Source organism: Silurus meridionalis, chromosome 22 (genome assembly GCF_014805685.1).
Source record: "Silurus meridionalis isolate SWU-2019-XX chromosome 22, ASM1480568v1, whole genome shotgun sequence".
Classification (NCBI taxonomy): domain Eukaryota; kingdom Metazoa; phylum Chordata; class Actinopteri; order Siluriformes; family Siluridae; genus Silurus; species Silurus meridionalis.
Genome location: NC_060905.1, coordinates 11,193,692 through 11,207,286, shown reverse-complemented (window position 1 = coordinate 11,207,286; position 13,595 = coordinate 11,193,692). Strand labels below are relative to the sequence as shown.

The 13,595-nt window shown below is 35.5% G+C and overlaps 2 protein-coding genes across 2 annotated transcripts; one reads left to right on the top strand and one right to left on the bottom strand.

The window, feature by feature from the left end:
- Window positions 1–4,017: 4,017 nt before the first annotated feature.
- On the top strand, window positions 4,018–5,495 carry LOC124375781 (fatty acid-binding protein, heart-like). The gene is made up of 4 exons (XM_046834403.1): window positions 4,018–4,090; window positions 4,665–4,837; window positions 5,129–5,230; window positions 5,384–5,495. Exons 1-4 carry the CDS (start codon window positions 4,018–4,020, stop codon window positions 5,435–5,437), a joined length of 402 nt encoding a protein of 133 aa, XP_046690359.1. The 3' UTR covers window positions 5,438–5,495.
- Window positions 5,496–9,457: 3,962 nt separating this feature from the next.
- Window positions 9,458–13,591, bottom strand: zcchc17 (zinc finger, CCHC domain containing 17). Its single transcript, XM_046834398.1, has 8 exons — window positions 13,459–13,591; window positions 12,391–12,472; window positions 12,236–12,293; window positions 12,028–12,128; window positions 11,778–11,869; window positions 11,583–11,683; window positions 10,569–10,696; window positions 9,458–10,388 (listed from the first exon to the last, which is right to left on the bottom strand). Exons 2-8 carry the CDS (start codon window positions 12,463–12,465, stop codon window positions 10,248–10,250), a joined length of 696 nt encoding a protein of 231 aa, XP_046690354.1. The 5' UTR covers window positions 12,466–12,472; window positions 13,459–13,591; the 3' UTR covers window positions 9,458–10,247.
- Between the last annotated feature and the right edge of the window lie 4 nt (window positions 13,592–13,595).

Below are 13,595 nucleotides of genomic sequence, written 5' to 3'. Positions count from 1 at the left end.
ATTAAATTTGAAATTAAACACATATCAGTGGTATTCGTTTCTTATTATGTCTCTCTCTCTATCTGTAGCCTTTCGAATTACTTTTTAATGTAAATCTTTTTTCAAAGGCCAACAACAAAACAACCAAAAAATACTAATCATTTCCTTTAATTAAAAAAAGGAATCTTTTAACTATTACCAGTCCATGCCTTGGAGTAGAAAAAGTGCATAAAGACAACATTCATTCAAGCTCAGTTTGCTACATTCTGATTTACTCTGATGCACATTGGTTCAAGCCAGATAACTGCATCTCTTCTTATATGCACGTGCATCAATGTCTGGGGTTAGAATCTGAGCTGAGGATTGGGTGAAGGTGTTCATCAGTGAGACTCCTGAGTGGTGTTTTGTTCATCTTCATTAAAGAGAACAGTTTCTCACATAGATATGTGCTGGTGAACATAGAGAGCGTTTGAGAAAACATGGAAACTGTGCAGCACGTACTTTGACTTGAGCGTGTCTCTACACTGGAGTTCAATCAGCTCCATTTGGAGGTTGGTTGGTGCGCTTTCCATGTCAACCACAAACGGATTACTGAGCAGTTAACATCTGCATTTCTGGGATTCAAAGTCGGTAAATCGCGAAGTAAATTCAGCGCTGAGTACGCGGAGTTTTTCAGCGGTCTCGACTGACGCGCCAACACACTTACAAAGCATTCTGGGATTTGTAGTATTATCGGTGTATGCGCTATATACTAGCGGGCAGCTTTAATACACATTTGATATGATCTCGCGGGCCAAATATAATTACACCGCAGACCAGATTTGGCCTGAGTTTGACACCCCTGTTATAGAGGAAGAGTAGGTGAGTTTAAACATAGCCGGAGTTATAAACTGGTGCCATAATGGCCAAAATAATAATCATCATTTTGTTTAATCAAAATGAGAGAGAGAGAGAGAGAGAGAGAGAGAGAGAGAGAGAGAGCGAGAGAGCAGCGATGACACCAAAAAATCTGAAATGCAAGGTTGAAAAACACAAACTGAAAATACAATAATAAACTTTTATTATTTGTACATTCATTATCAATTTTCTCCAATAACTAACCTCATCCACACATACAGACACATTCACAGTTCACACATGGATGCAATTTAGAGTCACAAGCTCAGTACAGAGCACAAACACCTGTTGATTCTTTTTACATGACATCCATTTCATTAACCTTTTGTCATATGGCAAGGACATTATTTTGCAGTGCAGATGGGATAAGTCTTGTCGCTTTTAGAAGAAGACCGTCATAGACTGATAGATAAGCTTGTTAAAGGTCTCAACATTGATTTATGGTCAATTTCCATCTTAAAGTGTTGACCAATTAAAAAGTCAGGGAATCTCTCACATACCCAGGTCAACGCTAGGGCCTCCTTTTCTACCTGCACAACAGGAGTAAAAGACTGTGACATGTAGGCAACAGGTCTCTAATCATCAGTCTCTTTCTGCAGCAGGATTGCTCGCAGTCCGTGTGAAGATGCCTCTGCTGATATTTTAATAGACTTGTTTGCATCTCAAGTGAGCGCTGGTGTCTTATTTTCTTTTAAGTCTTTAAAAGCTTAGACTTGTGCTTGCCCCTTGACTTTTGAAACTGAAATAATGTGGCAGAGAAAATAGACTTGACGCTACAACAAACAACTAGGAGTGTCCCCGACTAAGGATTTACAAAGTCGAATAAGAGTTGTCAAGTCTTGCCAAAAGTCAAATCATATGTTTACAGAACATCACACAAAGCTATAGAATAAATGTCTAAAAACATTTTGAATCATTAAACCCAAAAAATATTAAATAAACTACAGAATCACCATTTGCATGTCACATGTCGGCAAATCAAATGAAATCAGCTAAATTGCATGTGCACGCTCTAAGTACAGGGCCAATCCAATTTTTCCTTTTTACAGAATTAAATTAGAACATAATATACATTTACAAAATCTCCCAGACATTATTCAATATTTAAATCCCTGCCATCAAGATGCTCCTGTGTCGGTCACAGATCATGAAAAAATTTAACTTAACTCTATCACATGGGTGGTTGGATTTATTCATGCAGATTATTAATATTTATTAAAAATGTCTTTTTCTCACGTTTTTTTTTTTGTTTTTTTTTTTACAAAATTATCATAATAGACTGTATATTACCTTATATGAAGAAACCCAGTAGTTCTATGTGAAATCAGACATTGAGCTCCTCCATATAATCAAAATGGCATGATCCTCTTTTCATTACACCTCTGCTAGGATTCGACTGTGCTTGGTAGTCAAAGCAGACTCCTCCTATCGAATCATCAAATCTTTGACTATTTGTGGTCACCCCTACAGGGAACATTTGGTCATTTTGGTCAAGGCCAGCATTTTCCATCTTTTGAAGAAGCACGCAAAAGTGCACATCATGCTCATATTGGGAACACCCTCATAACAGCACATAATTTTTAAAAGTGCTCAGGTAAAAAAGTGTTTCCGAAAAACAAACGAGGAAAAGAGTATCTGCTAAAGGGTGAAATAAAGGTTGTCATCTTAGCAGATTCTTGTGCTAAAGGATTTTGCCAAAATCCCATATTCAAGCTTTCTAAAAAACACTAGATCCCACTAGCAATCCAGGTGTCTGTTCAGCAGAAGGTAAAATAAATGTATCTCTTCACACTGATTCGTTGAGCTTTTCACAATCAACACAGCTTTATGGGTTACCTGAGTTTTTAGGCACCACAATGATGCCTGCACACTACTTCTTGAACTCTTTTACCCTGCTTATGACCCCCACACACTCCATGCGTTGTAGTTAGCGTTTTTTTTATTTTAGGCATGAGTGGAAGAAGAATGGGCTGTGGAGTTTTGAGGGAAAATGGGACCTTTGAATATGTCATTGTTAGATTTTTATCATTCCCGAACAAAACATTTAGGATGGGATAGGATTTTTCTGCACTTGTAAGCTCACTTACTGTGATGTTTTTCAGGAGATAGGAGGAAACCAGTGAACATGGAGGAAACTCTCAGAGACATGGAAGAGGATCAAATCATGGTGCAACAGGTAGCATTGTTGCCTCACCAGCATGCTGTATGTGATAATAAAGATCTTTTTGGTAAATTTTGGGTCAACAAGGCAATCAGAAACTAAATTAAAACCTTAAAAAAACTTTATAGGCAGTAAAAGCTACATATCTATTTGTATTATATCTATTTGCTAAAACCATGTCAAGAAACCTCATACAAAGTCAAAGATAGTAACCAAAACAGCAGTTACATGCCTGAAAATCAGATCCTCAAATTGCAATGCATGGATGCACGGATTATACAGGGATGCTGCCTTTAAAATACACCCTCTCATTTTAAAATTACTTACGAATCCTGAATACATCTCTGAGAATGTTAATACTCTTATGCAGTTCATATAAACAATCAATTTAAAGTACAAAATGTAGTTATTCTGGCTAAAGGTTTCAGTATTAGAGTGTCAGAAATTATAAAGCTGCTGTGAAGCTGAATTGTGACATTGTCTACTAATTTATTTTTCAGAAATGAACAAAGTAAATGTCGTTGAAATACAGTTTTGTCATATGCCTTAATATTTGATCATCCCAATCTAATGCACAATTAATGAAAGAAACCTTAACACTGAGATTCAGTACATAAAGGAAAAATGTTTCAGGGCTACACCTTGCCATACCCAAATGACATTTTTGAAAGGCAGAGATCCCATGTTGTGTTATATGTATGGAAAATCCTTTCTATTTTGTCTTAAATGCCTTTGCAGCTTTACTGCAAAAGCTTTTTACAATTTTGTCATTTTTCTTATTTTCTTTCTATTGCATTTACACCTCTATCGCTCCACTCCTTTTCTCAGGCTTTGCTCTGACGTCATGTACAGTGGGTATATATCAGCTATGATTACAGGAGCTCGGCAGCTTCTCAGCCTCTTTCATCTATTACCATTCTTTACCGATTATCATTTATTCTCTCGCCGTCTCTGCAACAGTGCACGCTGTTGTCTAAAAAATGGCAGAGGCTTTCATTGGCAAATGGAGACTTACAAGCTCCGAGAAATACGATGAGTACATGATAGCCATTGGTGAGTGTATGAGTGAGTCTATGAGGGTGAAAATGCTTGTATGTGTCTGAGAGAGAGAGTGCAGGTGTTTTAATGCAGCGTGTGTATTTCTGCAGTCACTTCGGTAAACATGCTTTAGACGAACAGAACAATGGCTTTAAAAAAACTTTATAAAAGTTTGCCACTGTGACATTTACCATAGTTTCGACTGGATCATCATACACAAAGATCAGGTTTGAAAGAAAAACATTGGCAAGGACATGGTCACCCATGGTTAACCTATGAATATAAGTTGGGGTATGTGTTGTGTTTTGTACAGAAGACTTTTGCCCTGGATGCATTACCCCCACTATGAAATATCCATTAAATATTTATGTACATGTGGAAAATTGGTTTATTAAGAGCTTTTTATTTTTAAATACTGTATTTATGAAAGATCAGTGTCTCAAGGAAAATTTTATTGAATTAATATACGTGTTATTTTCACTACAATTGTGAAAAAAAAACAAAAAACAGTTTGGACATAATTGAAAAATTATGTCCAAACATGTAGCATTAGTATTATTTAAAATATTTGTTTTTCTGTTTGTCTTAGGCGTTGGACAAGTTACACGCAAAATGAGCAACGCTGCCACACCAATTAACACCATTTCCATGGATGGTGAATTGATCAAAATATCAACATCCACAACCTTCAAGAACACAGAAATTATGTTCAAGTTGGGGGAGGAGTTTAATGAGACTACAGCTGATGGCCGTGAAGTCAAGGTGTGTTTGAGTATATGTATATGTATAAATGTTAAATATGTGCTTTAAATCAGGCTGACCTCACTAAGAAACTTTTATAGACTAACAAAGTAACAATGTGTATTAAGCTCTCAATCTCAATTTTATAAATAATATTTCACTGCTTTCATGATGGCCCCTTGCAATAACGCAATAAATAGCTTTTTTTTAAAATTGCATTTATTTTTATTATATTTTAATACAAATTTTTTTTTTTTTTATAAGAAAATGTATTGTTTATTGATATTACTCATTTTTGTGTTTTTATTTCAGTCATTGGTGACCCTTGATGGGAACAAACTGATCCATGTTCAGAAGTGGGATGACAAAGAGACGTCTCTTGTCCGAGAAGTTAATGGGGACAGTCTCACACTGGTCAGTTTCACTTATGAGTGTTAAATAGCTGAACTAATTGTGTGTTTGCTCTTATTCTTTTCTGTCTTTAGACTGTATTTATTGCTTTGTAATTGCAAGGTGTGTTTGTGGTTTGTTGATTACATTTCTACTTACTATTATTTACTCTGACAGACACTAACTTTTGGTGACGTGGTCTCAACACGATCCTTCATGAAAGTAGAATGAAGTTCCTCACAACTGTCTCAACAGCCATGTCCTAAAAATAAAAAAAAACCTCAGCTTACAGCCCTAAAATCATGTGTACTGTGTTCTTTGTCTGATGTTTTCTATTGTGCGTACAATATTCTCTCCCAAAACCTATTTATACAGTGCCTCCTAATATTCTCAGCAGTAGCTCCAAGCTATGTGACTGATTTTTGCTGGGACTGTGTCCTGTTCCCATATTCATAAAAATAGCAATAAATTGTAACTCTTCTTTTTGAAAGAAATTCTATGAGTCATGTTAGTACTTTAGTACTTTAATTTCTCCATTAATGTTTTTTCTCTTTTGCAACATTTCATAGTGTATAAAACTTATTTAGCTGACTTGCTTAATGCAGACCTGTGCTTGTTTGAAACTGGAAGTCTTTTGTTTATACACACACTCCCACTATATCTGTAATTATCTTTTTCCTGAATATTGATGTAACCAAATCCGATGATTTTTTAATTTCTAGTGAATTAAATTTTGCAGTCTTATATAACAATAACAAGTAAATATTTGACGCCTATAGAAAGAACTACCACCTTTCAAAAAAAGAAAAGTGCAGTGCTAATATTAGATTATAGGGGTTATTTATGAGCATGACAATAAACTTAAAAATAATTTTGAAACAAAACACACACAAATGTAATTAAGTCTTACAATGAGAGCATCAAGCTGGACAGCATCTTCAGTTGTTAAAGTTAGATATACTGCAAAACATAACTGAGAATTAAGCATTCATAGACGTCTGTACAAACCCTGCAGAGATGACAAAGGTACACACATCCTTCTCTTAAGTAGAAGTACAGATACTCATGTTTTAAAAGACTGGTAAAAGTTGAAGTGCTGACTACACTTTTTACTAAAGTTAAAGTAAAGAAGTTTGGGCTCTGACTTAAGTAAAAAGTAGCCTACTACTTTTGTACTACTACTACTTACAACTACATGTTTTAGTGTCATGCTGATAACTGGGCCTCACATCATAATAATATATTAATACAAAACAAATGTTTTGAAAAATGTTACCTAATGAATGTATCCAGGGTGAACAACCACGTTGTAGAACACAAGCAGAGAAACTATGATGATCAGGTGATCAGGAATGTCTCTGTTCTCAGTCATGTTTACATCACTGACTCCCTGTGTCTCATCCACGTTAGACCCATTTTCTTATTGCCTTCTGTCTTTATCATTTTTAGCTTCATAAACTAGCCTACCTCTGTGGTGCTTGAGAGCCAGGAAATTATACACCAGTGGTCGGTTGAAAAAGCCACGCAATAGCAGGAAATCGGTTGATGTCCTGAAAACGTCATGCAATGAGAAGAAAACATCTTGACATTTCACCAAATAGATTAAACTAAAGTGATGAGCCCGGTTTGAAAATGTGAAAACACCCTGCAGGGGAGGACTGTTTGTCAGATTGTGTGCACATTCACACACTCATTCACACTTAGAGCCAATTGAGCAAAACACATGAGCACACATATGACATCAACAGAAATACCACGAAAAAGAGTAACCAGAAATCAGGATTGAACTCAGGACCCTAGAGTTGTGATGGCATTGTGTGGAGGATGATGAGGTGGCACAGTCCCTTTAACTATGGTACTGCATGTGTTTCTGACCAGATTAATGGAACTGTCATTCTGTTTTACATATAAGATAAGAAATTATATTATAAAGGTTGAATTATCTAACAACTGTAACAGCAGGAGTTTATAGAATGGTACCATAATGTGCAAACAAAAAAATTGATTCTTTTGCTTAATCACAATTTGGGAGAGTGAGAGAGACAACACTATAATGGAATGCAAGGTGAAAAAAAGCGAACTGAAAATAAATAAATAAAATTTGTATTATTATTTGTACATCAGTGACTGTAGTGATCCTAGCTATGCCCACTGAATCAAACACCTTTTACAGAACAGTTAAAAAACACAAATACCAGCACACTTGTGATTTCATGACTGTCCTTTTTTTGATTTACCTCACAAGTGGCACTCGTTTCTATTTTTCACATAACCTCTCTTATTTAAAGCATTTCAAAGTTTACAAATAAACAAATATCTTTACATGAAATGCAGAAACATATAAGGCAGCATCAGTGTATCACGATCATCTTTTAAAAAAGGAGAAATATATGCACGAGTCATCAATATTCAACAATGAAAAGAAAAACAATATTTGGAAATATTTAGACACAGTACCTGTCGATGCATCAAGTATTTCAAAGTCCAAACTGCAAGCATTTCAAATATCTCGTCTACGGGTAGCACGGAGCGTCCACGCCAAAAAAAATTATGGATTTCAAAAAAGGTCTAAGCCACCAGGATCCCAATTCAGAATAAAAAAAAAAGAAGAAGAGGGGAAACGTAAAAGATAAAGGTATGTATGCAGCTCTATCCCTCATCTCGTTATAAGGATAATGCATTTGATGAAATGGACTAATAACTGTATTGGTTATGATATGTTACCTGCTATGCTATTACACATAGGGCGACATTATTTATTTTTCTGTTCAACTAGCTTACATAACATTATAGTTTAAAGTTTATGTATTTAATCGTAATGTGTGTATCCTGCAACAAAACAATTTTTGACGTTTCCGTCATAAAAAAAACCCCAAATAGACATAAAAAATTATTTTTTTTCTCTCAGTGCATTTTCAATCATTTTCCACATTCAAACACTAAAACATTTTTCCTTATAGGTTTGCTCCATCTTTCAAATAATTCTCATTTACATTGTCCCTGTCTATTACTTTATTACATTTCAACTTATTTTGTGGAGTTTTTGAGAAAAGTAAAGGCAAAATCACTCCAAACTTCAGTGCATTTGTATCATGTCTCATATTCAAACATTCATTAAACATTTTTAAGTTTGATCAATCTTTCAAATAATTCTTATTTACATTCTCAATTCTCAATACACTGATGTTTGGAGTGATTTTGCCTTACTTTTCTCAAAAACGGTATTGTAAAATGACTTGAAATTTAATAAAGTAATTGACAGAGACACTCTAAATAAGAATTATTTAAAAGAATGAGCAAACCTATATAGGAAAATGTTTTATAAGCGTTTGAATGTGGAACATGATTGAAAATGCACTGAGATTTTGTTTTGTTTTTTTATAACGGAAACGCCGCTCTGAAGCGCCTTTACATCTATTTTGACGGCGCCCACCACCCATACCGTAAGTGCACTATTAGACGCGCCAAACAAAGAACCGTGCGGCTGGTTCAACAGTGTATTTTCAAGATGTGTATTTCCTAAATTTAACCGCAAAGATGAAACAAATCAATCACTAATTGGGTCATGACATGTTCCGCCCACTGCTCCCTCAACCTCACTTCAGGTGCACGCTGTTGATTAAAAGATGGCAGAAGCTTTCTTTAGGACGTGGGACCTACAGACGAGCACGAATTACAATGCGCACATGAGACACATTGGTGAGGGGACATTCTAAACGCAGCGTTTCTGGAAGACCAATCTCAGTCAACACATTAATACTAAAGCTTCTACAAGCACATGCGTCCAGAATAAAAACGTAACGTGTTTAATTATGCGATTATTTATTTCATTATTTCTCCTATAGACCATTAAGGAAAAAACTTAAGGTGGCATATTGCACAAAAACAGCGTTTTAAAAAAAAAAAAAGACAAACTCAGTAAATACAATAATAAAGCTGACTATAGACAAGCAGTTTGGTTGTTTGTTCTTTTATGGATGCCATAATGCCCTCTTGCAATAGCGTCAGCTTGTTTTATATTTTGTAAATAATATTTTAAGAGGAATGTTAAAGAAGAATGTTTTTTTTTAAATATTTTACTTACAAGCTGATCCACATTAAAAATTGGGACGACAAAGAGATGTCGCTTGTCAGAGAAGTTGATGGGAACAGTCTCACACTGGTCAGTATCGCTTATAAGTGTTACATGGCTGAACTAATTATGCATTTGCTCATGTTCCTTTCTATTTGTTGACTATTCATTAAAGCATGTTTGTGGTTTGGTGATTAAAATTATCATTTATTATTTACTCTCTTTGACAGACAATAACTTTTGGTTATGTAGTCTCAACAAAATCCTTCAAGAAAGTAAAGTAAAGTTCCTTTCAATTGTCTCAGTAGTTCATGTCTCAAAAAACAAAACGAATAAAACCTGAGCTTACATCCCCAAAATCATGGTTACTGTGTTCTTTATCTATTGTGAGTACAATGTCTCTTCATTAGATTCCTCGAATTAATGTGGCAAATACACAGGCTCTGCATCACTGCCATTCATCCCAGAACAAATCTATACAGTACCTGCTTATATTTTTAGCAGCAGATCCAAGATATGTGACTGATGTTTGCTTGGACTGTGTCTGTATATCCTATTTTTTTGTGTGTTCTCCATATACAGGTAAGGTGGGATTCTATTTAAAAGGCTCCTGCCAGTTCAGTGGGTGGAGATTGTGTAGGAATGATCAAACTTGACCTTTCACCTCCATAATAAACTTTCACCATGTAATTTCTCCAACTTTTTTTTTTATGCTAAAAAATACTGACTTTTTTCTGAATTTCTGTAGGTCGCATTTGTATTTAAGCACTTTTATTTCCCCATCAATGGTTTTTCTCCTTTGCAACAATTTTTTGATTTTTGGAAAAAAAAAAATCAAATAAAAAGATCAGACATCAGACACAAGTAGGAAACCTTCTTCTATCTAAGATCAGTGCAGGCCTGTGCTTGTATGAGACTGAAAATCCTGTATGTATACACACATGGACTCCATGACCCGATATTCAGATCTCATTTGTGTTTCTTGTGCTTTTTCTTCTTTTCTGAATGAGTATTGGAGTGTCTTGCTCTTTTGCAGTCATCACTGCTGTCTGAAGATGAGCGCTCTCTCTTTCTCTTTTTCTTTTTCTTCTCTTTCTTGACTTTCTTTTCCTATGGCAGAGGAAAGTTTTATAAAACACATGCAAAGGTTTAATATAAAATGCAGAGAATAACATAGATGCTTTGGACTAAAGCATAAAGCTTTAAGAACAAAGGATGGAATAAAATAATTAAAATGCTATAAATCTGTGCTTGATGTCAGAGGTGTAGGGCTGAGATCTTTGTTACAACCTTCTTCTTTTTTTGAGGCTCTGATTGGACAGTGTGGCTCGCTGGTTCTTCCTCTTCTTCTTCTTCTTCTGGCACCAAACTATATTGTTTCTCCCCTGGCTGTGAGAAACAATCCTTGGCAAAGTGACCTAAAAGCAAACATATGCATATCTTGACCTTTAGGGAATAAAATAGGGTGAAAAGGAGAATAAAAAAAATATATATATAATAAAGAAAAAGAAGGCAGATAAATAAAGTATAAAAATTATATAAAAAGAATATATGAGGATATAAAGATCCGTGTGCAGTCTGGTTTTTCGTTTGTCCTTAAATCAAACAATAGTGATGTTGTAAGGACATAAAATGTTTACACAGCTTTTTGGGAGTGAAGTTTAAAACCTTTCCCACCACATTCAATATCTAATTGTTTTTTCTTGAGTACTGATGTAACCAAAGCCTGTGATTTTTTATTTCAAGTGAATTTCATTTAGCAGTCAAGTGTAATAATAACAAATAAATATTTGATGCCTAAAGAAGGCACTACCACCTTTAAAAAAAGCTCAGCAGAGACACCACACACACGTTATTGGAGTCATTAATGAGAGCATCAAGCTGGACAGCATATACAGTTAATTATGTTAGTTATCTATGTTAATTAAGCATTCAACTCTGTACAAACCCTGGATAGAACTAAAAAAAAATATCCAAAAAATGGTCTTTAGAAAACATACATCAACATCCTTTACTTGCCCTTTACAAATTGTTGGAGTATTAAATGTTCATTCATTCCAGTTCTTATCCAGCTCAGGATCAGAACTTGGTGTAAATGAGAGATTTAATTTGGACTTCTAATATGTAAAAAGTGTTCTTTCCCCTGTGAAATCAGTCTCTCGGCCTGAAAGTGTTTTAAAAGGGTTACAGCTCCTAATTTAGTAATAGTAATTATTTTACTTTATGTAAAGCTTGTGTTCTGATCCTGGTATTGTGTTTACTCAGTGGTTAAAAAAATACTTGTATAAATTATTATAGACTTACCTTTGCATCCACACTTCTTACAAGTAGTATTGAGCACAGCCTCAAGAGTGATTTTCTGTCTTGTGTGATCCCGGAACTGCCTTCGCCTCCGTGAATCCTGCCTATAAATGTACACACATGAAATACCTTAACGCCTGAAGCCGAAATGAAAAAAAAAATAATTATATCTACAGTGTTCAAATAAAGATGACGTACTCAGCCATCACGTTGTTGGGATCCAGGTCACGCCCTGTTCCTTGATTAACAGCTTTCATAGAAAAAGCGAGCTTGATTTTATCATCGGTAATCTATTACAAAACAGGAAAAGAAAATAGCAGTTTTTGAAGAAGTTTATTTGTACAAATTAAACATGCAGCCATAAATTGAATCTAAACAAATTCAGCACTTAGCACACAAGTTGACAATAGCTGTGTGATTTTAGTTGTGTTGTACATTGAGCGTTTACCTCTCTGCCTATGACTTTAATCCACACCTGCTCACCTAAATCAACAATTTCACCAGGATTGTCAACCCGAGAGGCGGACATGTCATTCTTATGAACTAGACCTGTAAGAAAACATATATTAATGTTTAAAACTTTCACCCATTTATTAGCATTTAGGATTATTCAAGCAATTACAATTACAATTTCAAGAGTTACTCAGCCAATTTACCATGTTTTCTGTATCCTGGAATCTTAACAAAAGCACCATATTCTGTAACAGAAACCACCTGCAAAAAGAGCGAGAGTAATTAGAATGTGAAAGAGGAGTGTTCACACACACATACACACACCCCTTGTATCTAAGTAAATGTTATTAGTGCTGACCTCTCCTCGTAGAATGCTGTACAGCTCGGGTAATCCATCCAGCCCAACAGGCTCTCTGTTGAACTCACTCGCCATCACAAATCTGAACCACACAAAAGCAAATACTATTAATACCACAACTAAAAAACGGGACAACCATAAAACCTCTGCTGAGCAGATGTTGTTAATTCAGTGACACAGAAATGGTAGCGTGTGTTGAGGGTGCAGCAGTGCTAAGAGTTTTCAATCCCTGAATTTCACTGCTGTAAATAACCCACTGCAATCAGAAACGGACACTGATGAAGAATAAGGATTTATTCCTCTTCAGTAACCACTTCATCCGGGTCAGGCTTATAGTGGATCCAGAGTGTGAAGTGTGAAAACACCCTGGAGAAGACAACTGTTCGTCAGAGTGTGTGCACATTCACACACTCATTCACAATTAGTGCCGTTTGAAGAAAAGACCTGAAGGAAACCCACAAGGACACACATGACATGCACAGACAGTTACCTAAAACAAAATAGAACCAGCGACCCTGGAGCTGTGAGATAGCACAGTGCAAACCCACGTTGTGTATTGACAGAATAGTTACACTGATATAGTGCTGTAGTCTGTAATTGTACATAATGTAGACCATCATGCTGTGTTTAATAATGTGGTCAGTAAGAATCTGTGTACAGATCTCTGCAAACCTGTTGTCTAATAATGTACACAACACCCTGCTATGACACTACCATGTCTGGGTCCTTGCTGTCCTGAGAGTGAATAATACCTGGTCACGTGATGAACATGGTAGAAGGAGCCCACTGAAGGGCCAATCTATTGTTCTTATCAACTGAGGGGCCACAATCATTAATTATAAACGTATTCATATTATTATAAAACATAAACTTAAAATAAATTATACAGTACTTTTATACGCTACATGTGTTTACACGCTGAATTTAATCTGAGTGCAGAACAAAGTGAGATTTGAATCTAATAAATGTAATGAACTAAAACAGTCATTTTTAACTACGTACAAAAGACTGTGTTTAAAAAACTACATTTCCTAACAAAATCATTTAGAAAGCTCGTGCAAAACTTACCGATCTCAATAATTTTATTATAAGGTCTAAATTGTCAACGAAACGACCTCAACAGTCACGTTTATAAAACACGCAAATGTTTTCTTCACTTGTGTACGGCTTCCGGGTCAAAAGACGGCGTCAACTCTGTGGCCACC